The sequence below is a fragment of the Heterocephalus glaber genome, unplaced genomic scaffold, assembly GCF_053883595.1.
Source record: "Heterocephalus glaber isolate CG9 unplaced genomic scaffold, H.glaber_assembly_v1.0 deba00001472, whole genome shotgun sequence".
NCBI lineage: Eukaryota > Metazoa > Chordata > Mammalia > Rodentia > Bathyergidae > Heterocephalus > Heterocephalus glaber.
In genome coordinates, this window is record NW_028258315.1 from 90312393 (window position 1) to 90331284 (window position 18892).

The 18892-nt window shown below is 42.8% G+C and overlaps 1 protein-coding gene across 17 annotated transcripts in view; it reads right to left on the minus strand.

Moving 5' to 3' along the window:
* Positions 1 to 18892, minus strand: part of Cacna2d3 (calcium voltage-gated channel auxiliary subunit alpha2delta 3) — a 1090211-nt gene that overhangs the window by 663164 nt on the left and 408155 nt on the right. For all 17 annotated transcript variants that reach the window (XM_087181525.1, XM_087181521.1, XM_087181526.1 and 14 more), the window contains one exon: positions 18471 to 18587. In XM_087181525.1, the coding sequence (XP_087037651.1) occupies positions 18471 to 18587 (117 nt within the window). The remainder of the gene's footprint in view (positions 1 to 18470; positions 18588 to 18892) is intronic.

Sequence of the window (18892 nt, forward strand, 5' to 3'; positions counted from 1 at the left end):
AAGAGTACTACCTAACATCTGTTCCAGTCGGTTCACCGTTTTTATTTTAATATTTAGATCTTTAATCCATTTTGATTTTAGTTTAGTGCACTGTGAGAGATATAGGTCTAGTTTTAATCTTTAGTAAGTTGAAACCCAATTTTTCCAGCACCGTTAATTAAAGAGGCTATCTTTCCTCCAGTGAGGGTGTTTGGCTCCTTTGTCAAAGATGAGATGGCTGAGTGTGTCTGTAGTTGTTTCTGCATCTTCTAATCTGTTCCACTGGTCCTCAGGTCTGTTTCTTTGACAGTACCACGCTGTTTTTATCACAGTAGCTTTGTAGTATAGTTGCAAGTTGGGGAGTGTGATACCCCCTGCCATGTCTCTGTTACCTAGAATTGCTTTTGCTATTCTGGGTCTCTTCTTGTTCCAAATGAATTTTTGGATTGTTATCTCAAGGTCCATGAAGCATGCTGCTGGGATTTCAATTGGAGTTGCATTGAATCTATATAGCAGTTTTGGAAGTATGGCCATTTTTACTATATTGATCCTTCCTACCCAGGAGCAGGGGATGTCTGTCCATTTTCTGATATCATCTTCAATCTCTCTTTTCAGAGTGCCATAGTTTTCAGAGAAGAGGTCTTTGATTTCTTTTGTTAGGTTGATTCCTAGGTATTTCAGATTTTTGGATGCTATTGTAAAAGGAATGGTTTGACCTATTTCTCACTCAGTGAGTCAGTTGGTCATGTAGAGGAAAGCTAGTGATTTTTGTGTTGTGCTTGTATCCAGCTACTCGACTGAATTTGGTTATTAAGTCTAGAAGACTTTTGGTGGAGTTCTTGGTGTCTTCTATATAGAGTATCATGTCATCTGCAAATAATGACAATTTGACTTCTTCATTTCCTATCTTTATTCCTTTTATTTCTTTCTCTTGTCTAATTGCCATGGCTAATGTTTCCAAAACTATACTGAACAAGAGTGGTGATAGTGGACATTCTTGTCTTGTTCCTGATTTTAGTGTGAAGGATTTCAGTTTTTGACCGTTTGGTAGGATATCGGCTGTTGGTTTTTCATAGATGGCTTTTATCAGATTGAAGTAGAGACCGTCTATTCCAATTTTTTGAAAGGTTTTTATCATAAATGGCGTGTTGGATTTTGTCAAATGGTTTTTCTGCATCTATGGAGATAATCATATGGTTTTTGTCCTTGGGTCTATTGATATAGTGTATTACACTGATTGATTTGCATGTGTTGAACCATCCCTGCATCCCTGGGATGAATCCCACTTGATCAGGGTGTCCGATCTTCTTGATGATCTTCTGCATTCTATTTGCCAGTATCTTATTAAGGATTTTTGCATCTATGTTCATTAGTGATATTGGCCTATAGTTTGCTTTTTCACTTGGGTCTTTCTCTCCTTTGGTGATCAAAGTGATACTTGCTTCCAGGAATGAATTTGGGTGTATTGCTTCCCTTTCAATTTCATTGAAGAGTTTAAACAATAGTGGCAGTAGTTCCTCTCTAAATGTCTTGTAGAATTCAGCAGTGAAGCCATCAGGACCTGGGCTTTTCTTAGTTGATATGTTTTCAATTTCATGGGTTGATATTGGGTTGTTTCGAATTTTTAGGTCTTCTTTGTTCAACTTTGGTAATTCATACATATCTAAGAATCTGTCCATTTCTTCTGTGTTTTCCATCTTATTGGCATATAGGTTCTCAAAGTAGGTATTGATGATCCTCTGGATTTCTGCTGGCTCCATTGTAATTTCATCCTTTTCATTCCTAATTGCATGGATTTGGGCCTTTTCTTTCCTTTTTCTGATAAGGTTTGGCTAAGGGTTTGTCAATTTTGTTGAATCTTTCGAAGAATCAACTCTTGGCTTCACTGATTTTTTTTGTATCATTCTCCTAGTCTCCACTGCATTGATTTCCGCTCTGATCTTTATAATTTCCTCCCTTGTATGAGCTTTGGGGTTGTCCTGCTCTTCTTTTTCTAGAAACTTGAGGTTCAGCATCAGGTTAATTGGGTTTGCTCTGTTTTCCTAATATGAGTATTCACTGCTATGAATTTCCCTCATAAGAGTGCTTTCATTATGTCCCATTGATTCCGATAGGTTGTACTGTCATTGTCATTTAATTGCAGGAACTGTCTGATTTTTTCTTTAATTTCCTCTGTGACCCATTGGTTATTCAGAAGTGTGTTGTTCAATTTCCATGTGTTTATGTAATTTTTGCGGTTCCTTTTGCTCTTGATCTCCAATTTCATTGCACTATGGTCTGATAATATACAGGGAATAACTTCAATTCCTTTGCACCTTCTTAAATATGTTCTATGAGTGAGTATGTGGTCTATTTTGGAGAATGACCCGTGTGCAGCTGAAAAGAATGTGTATTCTGATTTTGAGGGCTGGAACACTCTGTAAACATCTGTTAAGTTCATTTGTTCAAGAGTTCAATTGAGTTCTAGTATTTCATTACTTATTTTTAGTCTAGTTGATCTATTTGGGACAGTGGGTATTGAGGTCCCCCACTACTATCATATTAGTGCATATATGACTTTTCACATGTTAGTATTTGTTTTATATAGTTGGGTGCACTAGTTTTTGGTGCATAGATATTTATGATTGTCATCTCTTCCTGTTGGATTGTTCCCTTTACAAGGATGTAGTGTCCTTCTTTGTCTCTCTTAATCAGTGTTGGTTTGAAATCTACTTGATCTGCAAAGAGGATAGCTACTCCTGCTTTTTTTCGGGTTCCTGTCACATGGAGTATTGTTTTCTACCCTTTAACTTTCAGACTATGAGTTTCTTTTTGAATTAACTGTGTTTCTTGTATGCAGCATATTGTTGGATCTTGCTTCTTGATCCATTCTGCCAGTCTGTTTCTTTTGATTGGTGAATTGAGTCCGTTAACATTGATACATATTGACTTATTATTGTCATGACTTCTTTTGTTTGTTGGATTCTCCCAATTTACATTTAATTTCTTGTTGCGCCTGATGGGTTCATTCTGCTGTGCTTTGTGGGGTTGTGATCCTCACTGTCTGTTCCTAAGATATTGTCTAAAAATTTTTGGAGTGCTGGTTTGGTATTCATGAAGTTCCTAAGGTGCTCTTCCTCATGAAAATATCTTATTTCTCCATCAATTTTGAAAGATAGTTTTGCAGGGTACATCAATCTGGGTTGGAGGCTGTTTTCCTTTAGGGCTTGGAATATGTGACTCCAAGCTCTTCTTGCCTTGAGGGTTTGCGTTGAGAAGTCTGCTGTGTTTCTGATGGGCTTTCCTATGTATGTGATTTGTTTCTTTTCTCTCACTGCTTGTAGAACTTTATTCTTCTGTTGGGTTTCTAGAATCTTAATAATTATATGCCTATGTGTAGATTGTTTTTTGATCAAGGCTAGTTGGAGTCCTACATGCCTCACTTATCTGTACGTCAAGTTCTTTTCCCCTGCTTGGGAAATTTTCTGCCATTACTTCTGGGAATAGTTTTTTTTATGTCATCTGCACTCTCTCCATTTCTTCATTGACTCCAATCAGTCTTATGTTATTCTTCTTTGCATCATCTAGCAGCTGCTGGATTGATTTCTTGTGGTCCCTTACAATTTTGAAGCAATTTTTCTTTTCCTGGTCACTAATTGCAATCTTACCTTCTATATCCGAAATTCTGTCCTCACATTGGCTCATTCTGCTGTGTAGACTTTCAATGGAGTTTTCAATCTCCTGGAAATCTGTTTGTATCCATTTTATGGATTCCATTTGTTTCCTCTGTTGGGATTCCTTCATGTTCCTCAGCTCTTCTCTAGATTTATTAATCATGTCTTGCACTATGAGCACAATCTCTGCCATTATCTGAGAGATTATTTCTTATTTCATTTTTTCCAGATTTTCTTTTGTTGCCAGTTTGGCGAGTTCAGGTGGTTGACTATCAGTTTTCCATCTCCTTTCCCTTTGGGGTTGCTGTATGTGATCTGAAAGTCTGGTTTTGAGACTTGTTTATGTGTTTTCTCATTTCCATGGGGCGTGGGTGCTGTTGGTGCCCACGCGGCTCACCTCCTCTGCACTGGGAGTGGTGGAAATGTGGCCCTGAAGCCCCTTCCTCTGGGCTGGGATAGGTGGAATGGCGGCCTGGAAGCCTATACTGTACTTTGAGATTATGCTAAATTGCCCAAGCCAGCCTTGAACTTCCATTCCTCCAGTCTCAGCCTCGGAGTAGCTGGGATAGGCATGTGCCATCAAGCCAGCTCCCACGTCTTTTTATAGTGCTTACTTATCCTAAGTCATGTTAATCCTCTTCCCTCTACCCCCACCTCAGTATTTTTTCACTCTAACTTCATAACTTGTATCAGTTCAATGAGATAACATGTGTGAGGTGCCGCATATGGCTAGGAAAATGAGAAGCACCATTAGGATGATGATACTGAGGTCTGTGATTACTGTCAGGATGACAATGACAGTGCCAGGCTGGGGGTGCAGCTCTTGGAGGGAAATGTGGATGCTGTGCACAACTTGCATATGAGCTTTCAAGCTTCATATAATCAAACTCTGCTACAGTTGTTAAGTGAAGCTGCAACCCCTGCCTGCCTAGCACAGAGGTTGCAAACAGAATGCTCTTTGAGGCCAGAGTGGCCAGGTGAGTGCCTGGAGCTGCGCAGATACCAGTGACTTGACCAGGCAGTTCACACTGCCTGCTGCTGTGTGGGGATGGGAGCCGCAGATGGCTACACTTCTCTTTCTCAGACTTTAAACCTGGCTATTTTCATATCACTTCATAGTTTTATACTTAAATCTTTATTTCTCCTTAAAGCTCACATGGGCTGAGTAAATCTGGTACAGTCACTCCTCTCTCACCTCCCTGTGTAGGAAGCGGCTCCTGGGGCTGGGGTGAGCGCCTGCCCATCCCAGCCCCAGCACCAGCATGCATGCACACTCCTCACATTTGCAGCTGTAGGAGAATGGTGCTGACTCCACCCTGTGCTCATTTTGCCAAGCAAAGGCCAACCTCCTCCCCCAGAACTAGTCATCTCTGGAACACCTGGCCCCAGAAGCCTCTCTGATCTCCCCATGTGGGCCACGCTAGTTCCCGGACAGCGACTACAGAACTACAGTGACAGACTAGCCAGCCAGTCAGGGGAAGGGATCCACCAACACTCTGGAGAGGGAGTCCTCTCAGAGGCAGGCCCAGAGCTGCCTGCCCACACTGTTCCCCCGCTTGCCCACTGCATGCCTGCCCGGAAGCTTCTGTCCTCTCTCTGTCCTTGTTACTCCTCCACTCACTTTTCAGTAAGATGGCTGAGAGTCACTGAGTACCTCTGCCCAGGTGATGTCTCTACAGAGACTCCCAGGTGAATCCTGTTCACTGGCTGATGCAGAGATGTCCACAAGCAGCTCCCAGCTGACTTAGGTGAGCAGTCTGCTTTCCGACACCCACACTGGGCTTCTCTAGAGCCCGTCACACAGCCAGATGAGCTGCTCCAGACGTAGTCACTGGGTGTAGGGAAGAAGAGCGGGCTAGGTATATTCCCCAGAATTTGGTTTTCCTCCCCAACTGACATACAAAAAATCAATTAAAAAGCACACTGGAAACAAATCCACATTTGCTCCTGAGAGCACACAGCATTATGAGTTGCCTACTTAAGCAGCCAGCAAGCCTGGGATGTGCAATGAACGACATCCCAGCTGATTTTTAACAAAGACTCTGATTGCTCGCAAGGGCTGTCATCTCTCCGCTGAATACAGCATAAATGAAACACCAGTGAATTCCTAACTACCTTTTCATTTTCCCTCATAACCTAATTTAGAAAACACAAATAATTTCACTATGTCTGCAGGCCCGGCTGCTCCTCACCTCCATACTGGAAACTGAGTAAAAGGCCAAAAAGCTACGACTGATACCAGCAACACATCTCCAGTTACACATACTCAATATGCATTCAAAATATTTCTGAAAACCCTTAATTTGTTGCTAGTAATTTACACAATTATAGCTAGTGGTCTTTTATCATTATTATTATGGTTTTATTCTGTCATTTGGATCTATTGATGGCAATACCTCAGTGATTCCCTGTAATTTCCTCCCACCCACAAACCTTTTAAGATTTCTTTCACCTCAACTGAATATGTATTAAGTGGCATTATTTTCTACCTGGCCCACTGCATTGAAACAACAACATAAAACTCTTTTAAAAAACAGGAGCTATAACAAGCACTGTGTTGCAATACTGCTGTGACTCCCACCCCACCCTCCAGAGTGGTTCAGGGAGGCACCATGCATACATCCCACCTGCAGGCTGACACCTGGCTTTTCTCGGGCAGCAGGCCAGGTGGCCAGAGAGCATGGTGGTTCAGACTGGCATCTCTGGATGGGCCTTCCGATGGGTCATAATTACTGCTCAGGCTAATGCTGCACCTGGTGGTGTGATTTCACACGGGGCCTTTCCTTGCCAGGATGCCTGGTCCACTTGGTCTTGATCGAAACCACTGGAAATCTCTCAAAACTGAATTTTGAAAATGGAGAATAAAGACGTGAAATGAAAGTGAGAAATATGATTCTGAATGACATCTCACTTTGAGTGCAAAAGAAATTTTTCTCCTTTTTATTGCACGATCAAAACCAAATCAAAACTCCCCTTGTGAGACAGAGGAGAAATGGAACATTTGGAGAGGAAAAAGGGACAGGTTGGGCACAGAACACAGGAAATGGCAGATCTTGCCTAGACCTGTGTTCTGAGAACATGGTCTTCCCCAGCACAGGGTGCTTACCCCACAAAACTGTCATAGCCAGTGTGGCAAGGTCATGCATTTACAGACACTCACGGGCACCTGCCTGGTTCCTAGGGATGTGAAGGGGACACACTCATCAGGGTCCCTGTCCTCCTGACACCGGGGTTCTTGTGCAGACTCAAGCAGTAAGCATTGAGAAACAGTATGCAAATTTCAAGACATTTCTTAAAGAAAATCAAAGGATGTCACAGTGGATGCTGGCAGGGATGGGCCAAGATCTTGAGATGGGTGTTCTGACCCAACCATTCCGAAGCTGGGACACCACCGAGCATGGACAGTGAGGTATGACCAGTACTTTTAGGGTCACTGTAAAACTTTCGCAGGGAGTGATCATCCCCCAGTTTATGAAAACCGTCTGGAACATGCTCAGAATATCAGCTTGTTCTGTTTCTCAGGGGTAATGAGCTGCCCATGTTCACCAACTGCCTCATGAGAAGGAATATCTGGCAAGCCCACAGGGATGGGCCTTAGCTCTAATGTCTCACCTGTGCCTGTGAGCAAAAGATGACCCAGCCAGGGAGGAACACCGGAAAGAACACTACAGAACACACAAGTTCTTCAGCCTAGGGAAAGCCTGCCAAGACTGAAGGTCTCCTTTTTCCTCACTGAAAAAATCAAGAATCAGTTCCAACTAGTCTCATCATTCATAGACATACAATTTTTAAATGCTTTGCATAACTTTAGACTATTAAAAAAGAGAAGAAAGGAGGGAGAGGGAAAGGAGAGGAAAAGAAGGAAAGGGGAGGGGGGAGAGAGGAAGGAAGGAAGAGGGGGAAAGCAGGCAGGCAGGCAGGCAGGCAGACCAAGGTAACCTGGAGCTCAGCAGGTTGCCAGACAATGAGCACCTGGAAACGGGCCCTGCCCAGGAAGGGCTGCATCAAGCTGGCTTCTCCTGGACTAGTGATGTTCTCTCGAAGGGGTTCTGGAATACCCTGGGCAGCACAATCCCCAGGCACTGAGTAGCTGGGGTTCCCTGGGATTATGGTTTAAATACACTTGTCTCCCAAAGGCTTGTGTTTTGAGTGCTTGAGCCCCAAGGCAGCAATGTTTAGAGATGAGACCCAGTGAGACAATTTGATCATGAGGGCTTTAAGGTCATCATCAGATCAATCTATTGATGAGATTTTAATTTGACAGCATTAGTGGGAAGTGAGAGAAACAGGAAGTGGGGCCCAGGCGAAGGGAGTAGATCATGGGGTGGGGGCGGGGTGTGACCGGCGGGGGGCGGGGGGGGGGATTATACCTGTGCCTGGCCCCTTCTCAAGCCCTTTTCTTTTTACTCTGCCTCCTGGCCTCCGCGAGGTGAGCAGCTTCCTTCTGCCACACCTTCTGCCATTATCCACTGCCTCACCTCAGGCCTCAAAACAGTAAAACCAGCCAACCACAGACAGACACTTCTGGAACCACGAGCCAAAATAAACCTTTCCTCCTTGAAGTTTTGCTCAAGTATCTGGTCACAGTAACAAAAACCTGACTAATATACCAGACAGCTCCTCCAAGTAGCTGACACCCCACGGGCAGTTTGGTGCTAATTACTATGTGTCCCAGGGCTGTTAAGATAGACTCCAGGAAGAGAAAAGGAAGGACAGGATAGGGCCCCCAAAGCATGTCCATCAGAGTGCAGGAGCCACACATCTTTCTGCAGGAGGACAGGACCTGCACCTGGGGCTTCACATTTTCTCAAGCCTGTGCTCTCTGACATGGTGCAATTTGCCTCAAACCCTGTTACAGGGCAGGTGGGGAGCCATAAGGGGCTTTCTGTGCCAAGAGTGATAAAAGGAAATAAAGTAAAATGAGATAACACTATTAGCCTGTTAGCAAACACACGCCAAAAGACTACTAACAGTCCAATATGGGAGTGTGCAATGGAGAAAGAGTGTCTTACTGTGTCAGTCACTTTTCTTGTTGCTGAGACAAAATATCTGACACCCAAAGTTAAAGGGGGAAAGGTTTATTTGGCTCACAGTTCATAGAGGTTCAGTCCATAATCAGCTGGCTCCAAGGCAGGGTGGCTTGGCAGAGGGGCAACAGTTCATGGTGGCAGAAGGCAGCAAAAGCAGCAAGGGACCTTAACAGCCTCTTTCTCCCCTTTTATCTTATTCAGACTACTTAGGGCAGGCAGCACTCACACCCTTAGTCCTAGTGCCCTCCGGCCTACCCCCGCCATGAATCAATTCCAGCATCACACACTCTAGATCCAGTCACCTCTGAAAAAGCCCCACCTAAAACCTCATGAGGCTTTGGGGAGATATCTAGATACAAACCATAACACTTACCAACCACACAAGTGGGAGCACCAGACAATCTAGCAATGCAAACCGAAAGCCACTAACTATTTGGCATCAAATAAATAGAAGTCTCTCTACAAGAGAGTTCATTATATTATTGCTCACAAGAGTAACACGGGATTAATATCTACTGGGAGAATGGCTTGACTAGAACACTCAGAAAGCAGACTGATATGGTTTAGATATAAAATGTTTTGCCAAAGCCTCACGTCTTTCAAGGTGGAGCATTTGGAAGGTGATTGGATCATGGGGTGCTCTGCTCATCAGTGGATTCATTGATAGCTGAATGCTGTTAGGAGGTGGACCTGGTCAGAGGAAGCTGATCACAGGGTGTGTGACCCAGAAAGGCTATTTCCCTTCCATGCTCCTCATTTTTCTCTCGGCTTCCTGGCCACCATGATGTGAGCTGCCCATTCCACCGTGCTGTTCCTGCATGTGAGCCAGGCAACTAGAGATGGAAACTCTGTCACTGTGAGCCAAAATAAACCTCTCCTCCTTTAAGTTGTGGGTGTCAGGGATTTCATCCTAGCAATGAGAAAATGACAAATCCACAGATACACGGTTATGAAAGATAATAGAAATACATAATCATAGATACGGAGAGACATCCACAATATGTGAAACAAAAATTTAAAGGCTGGATACTAAAAACATCTACCCTTTTAAAAGTTCACACACAACACACACACACATGTGCACAAATGGAAAAAAAACTGGGAAGGTGGAAAATGTTTAGAAACAAAAAAACAATTAAGTACCTTTTAATACCACTTAGTCTTCTTGGTTATTACTTTCTCCTTTATTATTTTCTGCACACTTTTTCCTTTGATAATGAACATGTATTACTTGTATACTCAGTAAAACAAAACAAAATGCATTCAAAGACAAACATGGCTATCTTTTATGGAAGTCATACAAAACACAAAAGCAAATCTTCCATAATGCTCCGAAAATGGAGGACTTTTAGTCCCTTTATTTGAGAAAGAGTCAGGTAACCACAGGGTGAGGGCAGGTTTGCCATAGTGGTTCTACCCACATAAAAATGATTTCTACAAGTCAACCTCTTGAGAATCAGGAAGCAAGTTGGGAAACAGTGCCCTAAGCCAACCCAACTTCAAAACTCTAAAGCAGGTGGGAAACCGAAGTTTGAGGAGACAGGGCAGGCAGTCAAGCAGTAGCACGTCCAAACCTCCTGGGACTCCCTTTCTCCCTTAGTAGGTAGCTGGCCCTTCTGGGAGGAAGGAAAAGGCAGAGTCTCTGTAGGGGTGAGAGGCTTGGAGCTGTCTCTAGATTCCCTGAGAGGCTCAGGTTGGCACCATCTGAAGGAAACTCCCGGCCCTGTGGGGTGAATCCACCAAGACCATGTAGTTTCAAGTGGTTTTGCCCTCTAAGCTAAGGACAGTTCACTAACCTCATCAAAACTGGCAAATGCAGATTGGTGCTATTTTTAAGTTTCTTCTAGTTTTGAGGCTTATTAGAATTTTCTTACAAAATTTTCTTACACATATCCACTCTCTTTCAATAATCTTAGCCAATTGGTTTCAGGCCTCTGGTTACCAAAAGTTGCAGAGGCACAAGTCCCTTATGTTGAATGGCATACTATATAACCAATCCACAACCTCTTGAGTACTTTCAATCTGTTCTAGATCACTTACAATACCTAAGTCAATGGAAATAGTTGTTACAATGTACTGTGTAGGGGATAATTATAAGAAAATAAATTCTGTACATATTTAACACAGATATAATTTACTTTTCCAGTATTTTCCATCAGAAGTTTGTTGAATCTGAAGACACAGAACCCAGTTTTTAAAACAATGTGGGAGAGTGCAGAGGGGAAGGGAAAGTAAAAATGATTAAGATGAGATATATATATATATATGTACCAATTTCCCAATATAAATGTAATTACTGTATATGGCAAACATATACCAATAAATATTTTTGTTTGTGTTAAAGAAAATGATTCTGGGGACAATGGCACATCCTTGTAATCCCAGCCAAGCACTAGAGAGGCTGAGGCAGGAATAGCAACTAGCAGGAGGCCAGCTTGGAAAACACAGCAAGTGATGATGCAGTTCAGGGGAGAGTGCCCCAGAGTTTGGCCCATGGGAGAAAGAAAGGAGGGAGAAAGAGATGGAGGGCTGCAAGATACACCGACCAAGGTAAAAAAAATAGTTGCCACTCTCTTCATCTGTGACCCAAAACAAAGTATTTTCCCCCCAAAACCAATCTGCTCATCTTTTGAGAAATAAGTTTTGAAATTCTGAAGTGAAATCAGAAATGAAAAGGCTGTAGCTCAGTGGTAGAGTGCATGCTTAGCATCAAAGGTCCTGTGGTCAACCCTCAGAAGAGAGAAGAAAGGAGAAAGGAGAAAGGAGAAAGGAGAGGGGGAGGAGGAGGTGGGGGGAGGAGAGGGAAAGAGGAAGAAAAGGAAGCAGGAGAAAGAAGGGAAGGGAGAAGAAGAGGAAGAAGAGGAGGAAAAAGAAGAAAAGGAAAAGAAAAAGATAAGAAATAAAAATAATTCAGACCCATTCAGCTACCTCTTTTGCCTAAGGACTGACAAAGTTCTAAGCAATGTTTGGCTATATATTCAGCTCCTGAGAACTGCTATAGCTCATTCTGGACTTAAGACCTAAAGAAGAAAATCAGTAATGCTTAAAAGGTTTCTTTAATTTAGAAATCTATAAAGAAAAGCATTAATTGCATTTCTAACTCAATGAATGGCCTTTTGAGAGTGTGCCTTGTCAACAATTTTCACAAGTCTACGGAGATGAATGACTTTTGAAACCAGAAGTATTTATCTGCCCCGTAGCTATTAATCCCTCACATAGCTTCTGTTTTCGGTGCAGAATCTACATTCCCTTAGAGCATCTTGCCTTCCATGCTTCAGTGTGCATATTTACATAGGAACATAGATGCACTTTATAGTCATACATATGTAGGCACACACAAGTCAAAAAACAGCTGAGGAAAGTTGCTTTAATGGTACCCTCCAGCTTTTTTGAAAGATTGGCTTAAAGCTCTTCTGCAAGGGGAAAAATCCATTTTTCTGAGAAGGTAAATGTTTATTAAATGCAAATACTGATATTCGTTACCTAGGAAAAAGGTCTCTCTGCATGTGGAATTTCTCGATAAAAAGCTTTCAAGTCCCAGGTTTCTCCAGATAAGCCCCGACCGGTGAACTGATGCGTGAATGCACGGAAATTGAATTACTGCACAACAGCAATTACTTTCCACAGTACAGCTATAACGGGAATCAGTTCCGCAAGGGACAGCAGGTAGCTATAGGAAGGGGAAAAACTTAATGTAAAATCTAGCCAATATAAGCTCTTCCCAAGAAGTCAGTGTTTATTTTTAAGCAAAATACTCTTTTTCAAGTGTCTGATTTATCATTTTATCAGTGTGAAACAGAAAATAAGTGAAACTAGATTATGTGTATTTACAGGTATGAACCTCTGAGTGTTTCTGACATTTATTAACTATCTCATGCAAGATTAGAAAATAACAAATTCTTCACATAGTGGGTTTAGCTAAAACTAGCTTTTCATGTCTCTTCCCAATCCGCCCAAAGTTCATTCTTTTAAGTACTTCTAATTGCTTGTTTTGGGTAAAAATATAAATTTGACGGACAAATACAACTCTTAATGTTTTACTTGACATGCTACCAAAACAGACACTACCTTCTCCTTGAGAACTAAGTGGAGGTCCTTACAGCCGGCACTGTGCTAAACCAGAAAGCCCAGGAAGCGGGGGGAGGCTGCAGTCCGCCCCAACCTGGGCGACGCAGGCAGTGGCCACCCCAGAGCAGCTTCACACAGCAGAGGGAGCACCACTGTGCAACTCAAAGCCTGCACAGTCCTTCTTTCCATCATCTCCTGATCTGTCTCCTGTTTTCAGGCTGTGAAGCTCCTGTCAGTTCCATGGACCACACCAACATCAGCAGACCATAACTTCCTCCTGCTCATGCTGGAATCTGTCCGTTAAGCCTAATCTGCATAGCTAGAGATGCCCATGCTTATTCAGTTACTCCCTACAGATTCTCCTCCCACGGCGCAGTTGGCTGCTCCTGCTTCACGTTCCCTGAGGCCACAGCGCCACAGCGGATGTTTCTAAGGGATTGACAGTTCCCGCTCCTCCTAGCGGAGGGCCAGACTTAAAGACAAAGGGGAGACTGAGGCAGCTGTCCCAATAACTGAGGCCATGCAATGCACATCCACTGCCTTTCTCTTCCTCCCAAATGAGGATACATTTCTCAACATCAGAAACTCAGGAGCAAGGGGAGCTGTGGCAAAGTTGCTGCGCCATTATCCCAGACGAACTCCGATTGCAAGCGTCACTTGGGAATGAACGACCCAATGGGAGAGGGTGGGTGCACACCATTTCCTCCACATCCAGCACGTAAAACAGCTGACTGCCATGAAATGTTAATGACCTAGAAACTAATGATTCCATTTCCTGTCCACTCAAAGCAACTTGGAACTTGAAAAAGTCCACAGCAACACTAAGCTGAAGGCTTGCTAGCATGAGTGTGAGAAGACGGCAGGTAGTGCCTTGGGCACAACTACTGTGCACCAAAGCAAGCGGCAGCACTGCTGTATCAAGCAACCTAGAGCTAGCCTCCAAGTGAGTGGATTGGAAAAAATTATTTAAACCACCCATAGCATTAAAAAGTGCTAGAAAATATAGTCAAGGAATGCTGCCATAATGATGATACCATTATGTTAATGGCAATTATGGAAGCTAAGGTTGTTTATAATTTGCCAGCCTGAAAGAAAGTTACATGTAGTCCATTACCAACCGAATGACAGAGGTTATGTAATGGGCAGGCCACTTTAGGGTTCACATTTACCTCAGACATCTGACGGGGAGAAAATAGGACTTTCTGTGATAGGATAATTGCACAGTGGAAAGTAATTCAAATAGGGGACGAGCATGATAAAATCACTCTGATTCAACTAATCACTGGGGAAAGTGATGGAGGAAAATGATGAAATCAAGCCAGAAAAGACAGAGAAAATGTTCAACATTGTTCAACAGCCGAGAGATGGCAGATTAGATTGAAGGGCCAGGTTCCTTGTAGGACTCTCTTTTTCCTCCTAGCAGGAACTAAATCTACTTTCACACATTGAAAGTGTTATTAGTTTCTTAAATTGCTATTACCAGTTTCTCAGATATTTTAGACACATCAATGGAAAATTTACTAATCAGTACTGTTTAGGAACAGTGTTGTTTCTTCTTAATTTGTTCTCTGAAATCAGCTTGGCGAGCGAGGCAGGAGTGAGGAGTACTGGGTACCGGGAAGAGGAGGTCCCAAATTAGCCTGACTGGATTGCCGGAGGTGGGTATGGGGCTTGCAAACAGAAGAACCCTGGGAGTGGTGCATCACCATGACAGAGCTAAAACTAAAATTTGCTCCTGGGCCACTGTCTGCTCAACAGATCACATGGGAAAGGAACCCACCCCATCTCATAGCCTTATATTTTAGGGCATGCTACGGATAATGACTCAACTACAAATCTGGATTTGAGGTCTTTGCTCTTCCAATACTTACAAATCACACAAGCAAACAGCGATCTTTCCTGCTAGAAAAATTAGATGGCATTATGATAGGAAAGAGCCACAGTCTCTGCTCCCCTGGCTTTGGCATAAACTAACATTTTCATTCCAAGTGCCACATGGTTCCCCACTGCTGCCAACAGAGCTGCCAACAGAGCTGCAGGGAGCACAATGGGGACCAAGCCCATGTCAGTCTGTCCAAACAAAAGCCCAATGCGATGCACAACCCTTCTTCAAAGCCTGCAGGTTCAGAGAGCCACATAGCACTCGATGTGTTTACCAAGATGTAGCAGCATCAAGCCTGCCTCTGAAGGGCTTGTGTGTCTATTTTAAAATACATAAAATACACATTTCAAAGAATCCTGGCTGCCTTTATTCTGGAAATGCTTTAAATCAAACAATAATTTCTTTTTCCTTCTCAAAGAAACCACACCAACCATATGAAATAGTCTTCTTTTAAAAAAAAATGTCATTAATAGAAAGCAAAAAGTTTTCAAAATTAGGTGATACAAAGAAGGCTAAACCCAGTTCATATTCCATCCTGTCATTATCTAGGGGCTTCCTGAAGCCTCAAGATTCCTTGAATGTTAAATGCTCATAAGATTAAAAAAAAAAAAAAAAAAAAAACAGCCAGAAGCAGCAGCCTATGTTCACTAAATATTCTTTTTCCAGGCACTGTACTGAATACTTTGGACATACATACACAGAAGCACTGTTATCTTACCACCAGGTTAGGGTGTAAAAACAAAGCCCCCTGGGTCCTGCCCACATGATCTAGGCAAATGACTTCATCCTGCTAAGCCTGTTTGTTCCTGTCTAGGACAATGCCAACAACTCCGAGGGTTGATGCTAGCATTAAATGAGATGAACTGTGAACCCTGGACCCGCTGTACTGTGAACTCAGTAAATGAATAAACACATTCATTATTAAGCCACCAAGCTTTTCTAACACCGCCAGGGAGGTAATGAAGGAAAAAACTTCCACAGGGGTTATGCAGCTTCCTCACTGGCCTCTTACCTTGAGGCAGAACTAAGAATCAGAAGAGTGCTTCTAGAGCCCAGGTCTTGGCCCCCATGTGTGCCCACTGTCTCAAAGGGATATGGTCCAGGTTTGGTGCAGGCTGGGACTCTGTGTCACAGCAGTTGGTGGCACATCCAGCCCTTGACCCCCAGCCCTGAGTCCCAGACACCAGGACTTCCCTGTCTCTCAACTGGAGAGGTAGAATCCAAGTATATTTACTTCCTTTTCTACTCTAAAAGTCTGTGATTCACAAAGAAATGCGTGTTAAAACAGTATTTCCCCCTCTTAAATTGACAATGTTGTTACCAATATTTAAAACAAAGCAAAAACAAAACAAAATGAACACACACACGTATGATTCCTTTTGGCTGCTCCTGCTAGAGGGGGTGTGAAGCGACACAACTTTATTGGGATAGAAATGTTTTCATAAGCACAAAGAACCTTACAAGTTGGTTCAGAGCCTCCGAGCTGTCCTCTGGGCTGGGGAAGTCACACTGAAGAAATCAGTGTTCACTCCAGGATGCTCACATGGAGGCAGGCAGTAAAGAAGGTGGGACACTGGTAAACAACTTAACTTCTGTCTCTTGGTCTCCTCTTTTGTAAAGTGGGGGTGATGACTGTCACCCTCGTCATGTCTGTGAGTACATGGAAGTCCTTAAGGGAGCACCTGGCTTGTAGGTGTTGGGTCACTTGACTTATTATGGAGTTGGAAGAAGACTGACTGCAGCAATGTGTATTTCAAAACTTGCAAACAATTTAAATGTCCAAATACAGAAGAACAGGGTCAATCAGGGATTGGGATCAATCAGGAGACTCACAGACTGAATGTTACGTAGTCAATTAAGAAAATCATAAAATACAGTGACACAGAGTCACGCACTAGAGTGGTAGAAACAAGTGACAAGCTGGATACAGAAAGTGAACAGGTACAAAAACTGAAAACGTGATAAAAGAAAACACATGATAGAAATGCAAAGAAAAGAGAGTGTAAGGAAAGAACACACAAGAACATGAGTCATAGTTTTGTGCCAGGTGATGAGACTTTTAGGTGATTATTTTTTTCTCTGCTTGCTGTTTTTTCAACATACAGTGGACCCTTCACTTACCAACTCGATCGGTTCTTGCGGGGTTGATTGTAACTCAAGTTGGCTGTAAATCAATACAGCTGAGATCTGGATGTTTACCTGGGTACATGCTATAGATAACAAGAGGCAGATGAATCTTCCATTAACCTAGTTAACCCAAGTTGTTTGTTTATCAATCTGGTCATAACTTGAGGGTCCACTGTATTCTAAAAATCCTATCACAAAAGTATCCATTTTACAAACAGAAAATGGTAATTACATGGGATTTTTTAAATTCTTGTTTTCATTTGGGGTTTCTGTTCTGAGCTGAGCTGCCACCACGCATGTAAGGAGGACCGTGGGACATAAGGACATGCTGGAGGCCTGCTTCCAAGGGCTGCTGGCAGTACACTAGTGTTGTTCAGATAAAGTGCTTTGTCTCTTCAAAGGCACCTCAGAACCTCCACGGAGAGGACTCATCTTATTTAAGCAATAATCCTAGCAGCAGCTTCCACTCACTGAACACTGCTCATGTGCAGGGCCTGTGCCAAGTAGCTCAAAATCATAACTGATCTTCATGTTTCCCGTGTGAGTCTTCCCATTTTACAGATGAGGCAACTGGGGCTGCACCCAGGGCCAAAGCTTCAGAAGGACAAGAGCATGCACTAAGCTCAGTTCACACTCGCGTTCTTACTAAGACAGGAATTCTCCTTCCCTGAATCAGAACAGAACAGAAACGTTTTACAGACAAGCAAAGGTACATACGGCCTTATCAGGTCTAAAGCAAAATACAGTTAGTCCTCGACTTACAAACGAGTTCTGTTCCAGGAGAATGTTGATAAGTCGGACTCATTCCTAAGTCCGACAAAGTGAGTCTCACAGAGCACACTTGTGAAAGCTCCCAACTCGAATGTTTGCAAGTCAGGGACTAACATTAACTTGGAGAAATTTGGTTTGGCCAATTAGTGTGAGAAAAGCTACAGTCGAAAGTCTTTCATAACAAAGTTATAAAAACTGAAAATTAATTATTAAAATTATGGAGAAAATTATTAAAACTGAAAGGCAAATGAACTGTACGTTAGAAATTAAAGACTCTTTAGGTTGCAACTTTCCCCATGATCCTGTGCCAATACAGCATCAACACGGGACACTGAAACAGTCACATGACCTAAATAAGAATATAAGAATCCTAATTTGGAAGGATAAGAGACAGAAATAAAAATAAAGAAAGAAGAAATAGAGCAATAAGAAATAAACTCAGAAGTGATCATGGAAATCCAAAATACACAGGCACGTGTACTGCAGTTCCATTCATCTGGCTGGTATTACGAAGTTTCAGGGAGCTCTTGCAGGTCAACACAAACACTGCCATTACAGAGAATGAGGAGAACTTCCAACTTCTTCTAGACCTCACTAACCCCACTGAAATCTTCAATTCCACACTTCACCAAGCACTGCTGAAACTTCTTATACTTGGCTTAGCTGAACCACAGTATACCCCTGAATGATTTGGGGCGATTAGAGAGGGCATTACACAGTTGGAGGCCCATGCCCTGTGGCTGTGGAATTAGCGGCATCTCTGCTGAAGAAATATAATCATAAGAAGGAAACTGACTTTGAAAGAGTCCAGGAACTGCTTTTCCGGGTTAATCAGACTGAAGAGATCCAAATGAGTACACAGTAGTCCACTTTTATCTCTGAGAGCTGGGTTCCCCGGTACCTGTCCCCGAAGCTGCCTTTGTGTCCTCAGGCAACACAAAACAAAACCAGGGGCCTTACCCGCACTGCCTCGGACTTCTTGTGAAACATCTCTTCCATGTTCTTTGCCAGCTTTTTCACCAGCTGGAGGCCATCGATTTCTTCTATGGCAACGTCTTTCTCATATTCCTTGTATTTCTGCAAGGACAGAGGGCAACATTAAAGGCACACGACATGAAAACACCCTGCCTGAGATTTCAGAACACCTCCTTCATAGAGCTTTTCTGTTCGTGCCATTTGGGACAGTGCACTGTATTTCACAATTATTAACTCAACTAGGGAAAATCATGAAAAGAAACTCGGAGGCTTATTGGAAACTTAACTAGCACCTAGGAAAAGAATAAACCTTTAGCTAGTCAAATGCTTTATCATCTGTTCACAAAAGACTGATTTGACCCACGGTTTCCTCACATTTTCCAATAAAGACAAATCTCTCATTTAAA